This window comes from Gavialis gangeticus, unplaced genomic scaffold (genome assembly GCF_001723915.1).
Source record: "Gavialis gangeticus isolate Ggan-Ray unplaced genomic scaffold, GavGan_comp1, whole genome shotgun sequence".
In the NCBI taxonomy this organism is placed as follows: Eukaryota; Metazoa; Chordata; order Crocodylia; family Gavialidae; genus Gavialis; species Gavialis gangeticus.
The window spans coordinates 6,580,972-6,590,982 of NW_017728973.1; the positions used below are offsets into that span (position 1 = coordinate 6,580,972).

Here is a 10,011-nt window from a genome sequence, read left to right on the forward strand (position 1 = left end):
TGAAGTTGGAATAATGAAGAATGATACTGATTTAGACTCTCTTGTTAGTGATATTTCTTCTTCTCAGTTTATTTATTAAAATCTCACAGATCCTTCACAGAAATAACTATCCTTAGCCCATCTATAGATGTATCCAGGTGTTAATCCTGCAACATTTAGGTGCTGGGTTAATCTCACACAAGTGAGTGCATCATATGCATGAAAACAGGCATTTACATATTCATTTGCTTTGTGACAGGGATGTGATGCTTCGCTTTTACATGTTGCATAAGTGCCAAACATTGCTGTGCTTAATAAATAATGTAGGCTTCCGTTAACATTGACCCTGGAAGCTGTATGAGAGGTTTCAGACTTCTACTGTTGTCTGTGCCGGCAAGGTCCAGCATTTTTCAGAGAGCTGTACAGATGTTACCTTGTTAATGCACACCCTTTGTCAGTGCCAGAGAGGATTCTGGTCAGGTCAGGGAAGGAAACAATGCAGAATCTGGTTCCTTACAGATGGCAAACAAGGCAAAATGGAAGCTATCATGATACAATTATTAAGATATTTTGCATGGCAGCTGATTCTGCAGTTCTGAGGATGCATATGCAACAAAGATCCTGCTTTCTGGTGCACTTTCTTTTCTACCCTGGATGTCTGATGAAGTGCATAATCAGTGGCATAGGACTCATGTTGTCACCATAACGGGCTTGAAAATATGCAGGAGGCAAGGACTTTTTTATGATATTTTTTTGGATCAACTACGTAGATGGGATAAAGTTAGACAAGTTTGAAGGCAGTGCTGTGCTACCATGCACTAGCAGGCATCTTCAAAGATAGACCCATTTCCTAACACCATTTATAGATTAGCCAAAGCTGATGGGAGTTTAGGCAGCCATCTTAGGATCTACAGATGAAGTGAAACCTAGTGTTGCTCTGAATGTTTGTTCTTTTCTTTTGTTAACCACAGCAGTATGGTGGCACATCTAGGGATGGCTGGATAGTGGACTATTTCCACACCTATGGGCCAGGGCAGAGATACCTGAACAGGAGAAACTGGGCTGGTGCAGGTAAGAGTCCCTTCCATACCTTGGCACAACTCCCTCATAGAGAATTTCTTTCATGGAGCCAACTGCACTAGATAAAACCAGCTTCTGTATGTCCCTTTCTGCATCCAGAAATAGAACTTAGTTGTCCCAAGACACAGTTCACTAGACCCCATCATAATGGGGGAACTGACCCCAACCCTACCTTGTCCTGGTGCCTGTAGTAGCCCATGCAAGTGGTTAACATCTACAAGGGGGCAGGGGAGAATGCTCTGGTCCTCCCCACAAACTATGGCTGGTGACAGGGTATGTATTGCTGTGACTGGGAGCTGTCAGAAGAAACTGCTTTATCAGAACAACCTTCAGGCCCCTGAAGTTCCACTGGGATCATTTTGGCTCCCACATCAGGAAGATACGGAGATATGTTAAAATTTCCTTAAACTCCGTTCTTCCAACTGTGCCTTCTCTAAACTTAGGGGTGTACTTGGTAGCCATGTTGGTCTGAGATGAGAAGACATACAAAAAAACTAGAACTCTTGGTTCCAAAATGATACCTCTTATTAATAAAAGGTATTATTTTGCAACCAAGAGTTGTCTGTTTTTAAACTCAGTGTCTCAACCCCCATCACCTTTAGGTCAAATCAGTGCATTAAAATGTGTTCCCAGTAGCCCCTGGCTTATCCTGGTAAGTGGAACTAACTAGGTGTTAAGAACCAGTGTATCTTTTTGCCATTTCCTTAGTGTAAAATGCTCCTCAATTTCCGTGTGTCTTGTAAAATAGTCCTACTTTACTCTGGGAGCTGGGTTAGCCACTAAAAAAGAGGCTCTTAGTAATGAAACTCTGCAAAAAGTGGACTTATTAGTTTGTTGTCGATTCTCAAATGCACAACAACAGCAATAATAATAATGTTAAAATTCAATTTGACCCAAACTGTAATCTTAAAAAAAGACAAATCAGAAATTCAAGGGAAAAAAGCATTTTGTGTTGAATGAGGAATTCTGTCTGACCCCAAACAAAAGCTTGTTATCGATATTTGTGTAAGGCTTTTGGCTTTTATCAGGATTAGTTTTCAAGACATTTAAAAGTAATAAAAAGTAACTTAAAAGAAAAGGTCACTTTTAAATTACAAAAATAAATAAATAAATAAAAATGTTTCATTTAAAAAATGTCACCAGAAAATAAAATGACATTTGAGAGACAGATGCACAATCTCACTCACACTTGCGCAAAATCTGCCACTCCCAACATGAATTGGTAAATGTTTTGGTGTCATGGTGTCTACATCTTTTTTTGAAGAAAAAAAAAAAAAAAAAAGACATTTATTCTAATTTTCCATCCAACTCTGGTTACTGTGAGCTTCCTCCATAGTTGCTGACTGGAGGGAGTAGTTTCAAAGGGAACTGACGTGGCCAACTCCCTTCTCCACAGGCCATTCTATTGAGTATGTGAGCGGCCACGATGGTTACCTGGCAGATGTCAAACCACCGAGAGGGTACAATGGACGCTTTGGCTATCGTCGTAACACCCCTGATCTGCGGAAGAAGTCATCCTGCTTTGGTGAAGTCACTATTTTCCCGCTCCACTGAGGATGTGGAAGCTGCTTTGCATATGCCCTTGATATTAGCCCCTTGGGGCACAACAGAGTTCTGGAGAGAGCTCATTAGGAGTAGGATTTTAAAATTAAAATGTAGTTATTGTTTGTTCTATTTTTAACATCTGGCTGGCACGGGTGATTTATTTGTCCACAATATGATCTACTGATGGAGCATTTGGGCTCTTTGACCAACCACTCTGGACTGAGGCAGAAGGGTGCTGCATAACTAGTTATAGGTCATGCCCCTCACATGTTTAAAAAATAATCAGTTTTTCTTTCTTCCTGGGCAAAATGTGATGATAGCTGACATGCTCACTGCCTCATTTCCTGTCTGTATACAAACTTAGATAGCAAATTCTCTGTACCTGTTCACAAAAATTTGTGGGTAGAGACCTAGGCAAAGGAGGCACCTAATAGTTTTATAGTAGGCAGAGGATACTAGGGCCTTTTAATTCAAGCAGGGGTGTTTAAACATATAGCTTGTGGGCTGAATCTGGCCTGTACATAGATAGATACACACCATTCTTCCCAAACCTTAACCCATTTTCAAAGCCTTACATCCATACCAAAATTCTCACCTCCACTTGCCCATTACAATGATCACACCTGTACTCCTGCACACTGGTCCACATTCCTTTCCTTGTTACTTTTACAATGTCCCTTGTGTTTTATCTCTAATTAGAAGCTTTAAGCCCTTGGTTCATATCGCTGCCACGGGTGGTTCCACTGCTGCTGTCCTCATCATTGTCACTCGACCCAGTTGACTTATTGTCTCCTTCACTATCACTGTTCACTTCCCCTTAAGGGGAAACTTTGAAAAGCCTATGCCAACTATCCCTCTGCCAGGTGGGGTTGGCTGCCTCCTCTCCTACTGTTTTCTGGTGGTAGGACTAGAGCACACTCATTTTAGCTGTCTGCTACCATTTTAATGCAGTCTGCTACTTCAATTTCCATGTGCCTGTACATCAGGAGGTTCCTGGCCTACAGAGATGCTCCATCCAGATCACTGGGCTCCTAGTGCATTAGGGAATTTGGGGTGTAGCTAGGGTGAAAGTGGGGCCTGTCTGGAAGGTGGGGCCTGACCTGAAGGGTGAGTATAGGACCCCTAAGTGCATATAGGTTTGGGCACTGATAGCAGGAGGGTGAGTGAGGGTTGTGCTGACACAGCCCTGCTCACCCTGTGGATGCTTGGCATGTTGCCATCACTGCCTCAAGTAGCTACTTACCCAAGCTCCTCCACTGCCAGCCCCGGAGTTACTGCCACCAGCCCCACACTAAATTATTGCCACCACCATGCCTGAGATGGGTTCCACTGCTGCCACGAGTCCTGGGCCAAGCATCCTATTGTTCAGATCTGTGCTGGGGTAGGTGGGGAGTTTGAAACCTCTCTGAGTTAGAGGAAGGTAACATCTCTACCACTGGAGTGGTACAAAATTCTTCTATGAGGGATTTCTTTTTTTTTCTCTCTCTCTCTCCAGCACCTGATTTTGACCAGTTTATTAAGTAGCCCTGGCAGGCTTTGGACTGAGCCATACACCAGTTGGATTCATTTGGAAGCAGGTGTGGGAGCAGTACAGGAAAGATTATCAAGACTGGCCCAAAAGAGCTCTGCAATCCAGTTTAATCTAGCAGGGAGGTCTAGTTTCACTTGGGGCACCCTAGTCTCAGGCTACCTATCAATTCACTGAGATTCAAAGGCTGAGCTCTAATATATGTTTTGCAAAGTTGGGCAAGACTGTAATAGGGTGTGCTCTGCATTATGGGTGTTACAACCATGTGTGTTATATGCAAACAAGCACTTGGATTATGTTGGTTTTATGGAAACTTTTGGGAATGGGGGATCTTCTGCTAAAGGCAGTGCTTTGCTGGAGTGAGCAACAACAACCACCTAAGACATGGTCTGAGCATGCCATGATAAAACAGCAGCAACTGATCTATAGTGGTACTCCCACCTGCAAAATTCTTAGTGAAGCCATGAGTCCACTTGAACCTAGTGACCCTTCAGCATTAAGGCATGCTAATTTCTGTAGCCAGGGGAGTGACATCATGTCTGACCAACTTTGGATCTCTGGTCTGAGTGGCCAAGAACCCATTTACAGTCGGTATGCTTTTGATGCTCTGGATTCCTATTGGATGTCTCCAGGTTTAACTTGTGAATCATGTATAGATATCTGTACACCAAACACTGCTAATATTGCATGGCATGCTTGAAAGGATCTGTTGCCCTTGTTGGAAAAAAAACCTGCTTTAACTGATCTGTTATCCTGCTCCTTGTGGGGCTGAGACTGTTGATCATAAATATTATGAAGAAAGATATCTAGTGTAAGCATAGGACACAGAACCTGAAGTTCCCAGTCAACATGAAAATAAAACAGCTTTTCCTGGCAGACAGAGAAAAGGATCTGTTGCTTAGCTGGACTGGCACAAAGACCTCCTGGCAGGAGACCTGTCATGTTTTGGGTTCTGATCTTGCAGATTTTGTTTTTGGAAAAATATCTATCTATCTATATGGTTATATATATCTACACTCTGAGTATCACCCCACAAAGAAGAAAAAATGTAACCCGTTACAAAAACTGCACCCACACAGTCCGCACACCTGTACAAAGGCCCACTGGCCACCCGAACCCATTACAATATTTGCACTGCACATCACACACCCAAACTCTGGTCTCTCAGACCAGGCAACCCCTTCCTTTCATCCCCACCCCACTTGCAGGGTCACAAACTCAGTTCACTTGTTCATGTCGCTGTTGCTCCAGCTCCTGCTGGAGGGCCCAGTGCTGCTGTTGCTGTCCTCAGTTTTGTTTGTCTCTTCCTCTTCCTCGCTGTCACCGCCCCCTTCCCTGCTAGGGGGGAATTGGAAGATCCTGTGCCATCATGAATGACTGGTACCTCCTGAGACTGGGGGGAGGGACAATGTGTGGGCAGCAGCATTGGCAGCAGGGTGGCGAGTGGCGACTGCCTGCAGAAGCTGGTGGCAGTGTTGGTGGTGGTGAGCAGCAACCACCTGAAGAAGCTGGTGATGGCACTGATGGCAGGAAGTGGGGTGGCAAGTGGCAATTGCCTGCAGAAGCCTGCAGTGGCAGCAGAGGCAGTGGCCAATCTTGGGGGAACGTGCCCCTTGGGGGAACGTGCCCCCCTTACCCCTTTTACATGTTGCCTATGCATGCCACGTGTCCCTGTGCCAGGTGACTGGCCATGTCCTCTCCATCCTCTACTACTGATTTCCGATAGTAAGTCTGGAGTTTGCTCAGAGCCATTTTCACATAGCCTACCACTTCTACATCCATGTGCCTGTAGATCAGGAAGTTCCTGGGTTTCCACAGGATGTTCCTGATGCAGAACGCAAACTGGTTGAAATGGGCCAACAGGTTCCCCTGGTGTTTGGTGAGGTGCCCATATAGCGCTGCTTCTCTGGTTAACCGGCTGGCACCAGTCACTGCTTCGCAGAACTGTGCTGCAGCTCCACAACAGAGCTCTGTTGACTTTGTTAGGGCTTTGTGTGGGGCAGAGGTTCTCAACCTCATTATACTTAAGGCACTCCTTGGAAAATGCCAGCTCTTAATTTTAACAATAATGGAGCAATCCTTCTGTTGCATTAGGTTAGAATGCTTATAACACAATGAACACCCCTTTGAAATCTCTGGCCACATCCAGATGAGTGCAGACATTTGGTTCCCAAGGAACAACTAGCAGCAGTACATCTTGTGCCACTGCTAGTTGTCCCCAGGAAGTGCCTGTGCCACACACCCTCTGGCATGTGGCAGGTTACCCCAGGTGAGGTAGGTGAGGCTGGGGCCAGCAACTGTGCTGGCCCCAACAGCCTTACCTGGGGTTCTGGGGGCTGAGGAAGCTGCAGCTATGGTGCTCCTGCATCTGGGAGCCTGGCTGGCAGCTGGAGTGTAGCTTCAGTTGGCCAGGCTCTGTTTTTGCGCGCCACGCACTGCCTCCACATCCACTGCCCTGCTTTTTTCTGCATGGGTTTTTTTGACCCCAGGATCTCCCAGCATCAAACCCCCATGCTGCAAGGTAGCAGTGAAGACAATGCCTGAATGTGCAGTGTGTGGTGCTGCAGATGGGTCTACGGCACCACAGATTGCAACGCCGTGCCCATCTGCATTGGCACGTACACCCCAAGCATGGTGGTGCACCTGCTGTGAAAAGGTGCTGCCAACACTGTCGACAGGACCGCTGGGCAGTCACTGCTCGCCACCCCTTGCTTGCCGCTGGCAATGTCTGTGAGTGGTCACTGATCGCCGCTGGCAGCTTCTGCAGGTGGTCGTTGACTGTTGGTCAGTGCTCGCCACTGCCCACCACCCCCCTGCCAACAGTGCTGCAGCTACCTGTGGCAGCTCTCCACTTGCCTCCACCACACTCCCGGCACCAGCAGTGTCGCTGCCGCCTGTGAGAGCTCACGATGCCTCCCCAGCCTCCAGGGGCAATGCGGCATTCATGCCCATCTGAACATGGCCTCTGGGTTCATCTTGAGGATCATGCATAGGCATTTGCACACCTAACAGTGCTAATATTCTACAGCACCTCTCCTCCCCCTCCCCCCCTGTGATTCCTGCTGTAACCAAACTTTAAAACCAGCTGCCTGGCAGTGGCAGTGGCATTTCTATTCAGGCAGTGTGGAGTGTCAGTGAATTTATGTTTTATTATTGTCTCCCTGATTCCTCTTAATCTCGCTCCACTCCACAAATTTGAACAATCTTCTCTCCTTCGTAATGGTCTTAATGTTTCACTTTTCAAACTAGCCTTTCTTCTGCAATTTGGCTTTCTGTTAACCATTCCTGGTAATGTCTGTCTTCTATTTCACAGCCCTGCAGACTGTTTTTAGCTTTAGCTAAAAATCTGAAGTGAGGTGTGGTGATATTAGCTCAGGTGTAAAAATGATTGACAGTGAAATATTGAAGGTACTGCCAAGCCACTCATGAAGGCTAGATTTGGTTTTATGAATCTGAATAAGAGATGTTACATTTACCTATAATGACTGCAGGACTATCAGCTATTTTGTGCCTAGCTTGTTGTGCTTTTTAAAAAGGTATATATATACTTTAACAAATTAGTGCACATTCAAATAGTTATATTTGTGATCTTAAACTGAATAATATCTAGTTCTGGCCCCCTACCATATTTGTAAAGCTTCTGGTTTTTCTTTAACTGGAGATAAATATGTGTTGTATTACATGTAATGGTGTGTCACACCATCTGGTCCCCCCTTTCCAAAATCCTAGATCTGCCCATGTATAAAGCCCTTCTTTAGTAAATGTTTCTGTTATGTCTTACATTGCAGCAGTGCTCTGAATTTTCCAACAAAGTAGGACTCCTTTGTTTAAACACTTAAGCATACACAGTCTCTGCCCTCAGGAGTTTGCTATCTTAGAAGACAAGTGATATTTCAAAGAGAAGGGGAATGATAGTGTGAATTGTTTATATACTAATTGGGACAGTCTCATGTCCCCTCTGTCTCAGCTAAATTTTACCTTAGGCAATTAGTTGCTGATATTTTATTTTGACATCCTCCACTAAACCCCCATTTAATTTCTGCCTCCTAATTTCCTTTCCATAATTGTACCTGTGGTTTGCTGTGCTGTATAATAGTCATTGTGTTCTGCCCCCAGAGGTGGCTGCATTTCTTCTGTAAATCTGGTAGCTTGCTACAGAAAAAAAAGTTCCCTTTCCTGTATTAAAAAGGAAGAGCTTGTTAGAGGCAGGTATATTTTGCTAGGTAATTATTTAATATGGCTTATGTGGTTTCAGGGTGTGTCTGCCATGAGAAAGCACCTGAAGAGGGGTGTTAACTAAAAGGCATGGGGTTAAAGCATTGTTCTGTATAAAAATTCATAGAGAGTTAGAACTATGTTATTAAGTTGGCCCAAATGACTCTAATTCAAACTGCAGGAAGAAATGTGTTTTTTTCTTGAATATACAATGAAAGCTAATGATTGGGTCAGGAAATGGTGCCAGGTATGAAGATGCAAACCAATTATAGAGCCTAGTGGAATGTAACAGAACAAGTATCTATAATTCACCTTACCTGTAGCTTTATTAACAAGTGGGGGTATAGCTCAGGGGTAGAGCATTTGACCGCAGATCAAGAGGTCCTCGGTTCAAATCTGAGTGCCCCCTCTTTCTTCTTTAAAAAATTAAAAATACTTGCTGTTTAGGCACTTTTTAACTGTCCCCACAACATGATATCTCTTTTATTAGTTTTTCAACTGTGGCAAACAAATAGGCTACTAATGAAAAGTAGTTTAGCATTGTGGGAATTGTGAATGGAAATATGACTATTTCATTAAATAGTATTTAATATGCCAAGTAAAATTTCCATGATTTTAGATGCAAAAAGTAGAACAATGGTAACTGATGTGAGAAGAATCCTTTAAGAAACACTATAAGGAGAGGGGGTATAGCTCAGTGGTAGAGCATTTGACTGCAGATCAAGAGGTCCCTAGTTCAAATCTGGGTGCCCCCTTTCAAAGCTACCTTTTTTTTCAGGTGGTGTCTTAAGAGAGTATGTTAGCATTTTAAAGGTAGAGCTTTATTTTCCAGTATGACAATTACCTTTGGCCCTTCCATTTTTGACTGGCTTAACTTTAGGTGCCTGAAAGAAGCTTGATCTTTAAAGAGCTTTGACCACAATATTGTTTGTTTATTTTAATCTGGGCTATTTAGGTTGCCAGCAAAATGTGTGGATTTGTTTGAACAAACAAACAAAAAAAACCCCAGATAGATACAAGCCTTAAAATTAACAAGGTTGGTCACCCAGTTCAATCAGAATCAGCTGACTTTAAAGTTACTATTAAAGAGCATTTGAGAATGGGCTGAAATATCTAGTATGCCTTTCACCCTAACAATCTGGCAGTCTTTGTTGAAAATAGATGCAGAGGTAATTTTTTAGCATTGGCCTGTTGGATATCACCAGGTCTTCATGGGAATTTCTTATTATTATTATTTACTATGGGCAAGTCTACACATGCAGTTAATGCAAAGCAATAAACTCTAGATCTTATTGCTCCAGAGTTTATCACTCCCAAGCACTTCATTTGAACATGCACCTGGGACCGCAGCACATTGAGCCACGTCGGAGCAGTCCCAGCCAGCAGGGGACCCCAGAGGTCAGTCTGCCAGCCCTGGGCTACTCAGACTCAACTCAATGTGCTGTGGAGGAGTTGGTTGGGGCATAAGGATGCTCTAGTGCAGGGCTAGCTGGCAAGCAGCCTCCGCACTGAAGCATCCTTGTGCCTCAGCCAGCGTTGCTATGGTGTAAAAACTCCGCAGCAGGCTGGCACTTGTATTTATATGTTTACTCCATCCTAACAGGGGCACATGTGTAGATTTGCAAAGTTTGTTGCATAGCTAATTAGTCTACTCCGCAATAAAC

The 10,011-nt window shown here is 44.2% G+C and overlaps 1 protein-coding gene and 2 non-coding genes across 3 annotated transcripts in view; all 3 read left to right on the forward strand.

Moving 5' to 3' along the window:
- Positions 1-2,740, forward strand: part of CUNH17orf98 (chromosome unknown C17orf98 homolog) — a 9,111-nt gene extending 6,371 nt beyond the window's left edge. Inside the window, exons 2-3 of the mRNA XM_019505354.1 lie at positions 951-1,050; positions 2,456-2,740. Of these exons, the coding sequence (XP_019360899.1) occupies positions 951-1,050; positions 2,456-2,613 (258 nt within the window). The 3' untranslated portion in view covers positions 2,614-2,740. The remainder of the gene's footprint in view (positions 1-950; positions 1,051-2,455) is intronic.
- A 5,944-nt stretch (positions 2,741-8,684) lies between these two features.
- TRNAC-GCA lies at positions 8,685-8,756 on the forward strand. The gene has a single exon. It is a non-coding gene; the product is annotated as a tRNA-Cys (tRNA).
- Positions 8,757-9,030: 274 nt separating this feature from the next.
- TRNAC-GCA lies at positions 9,031-9,102 on the forward strand. Its single transcript has one exon. It is a non-coding gene; the product is annotated as a tRNA-Cys (tRNA).
- Positions 9,103-10,011: the final 909 nt, after the last annotated feature.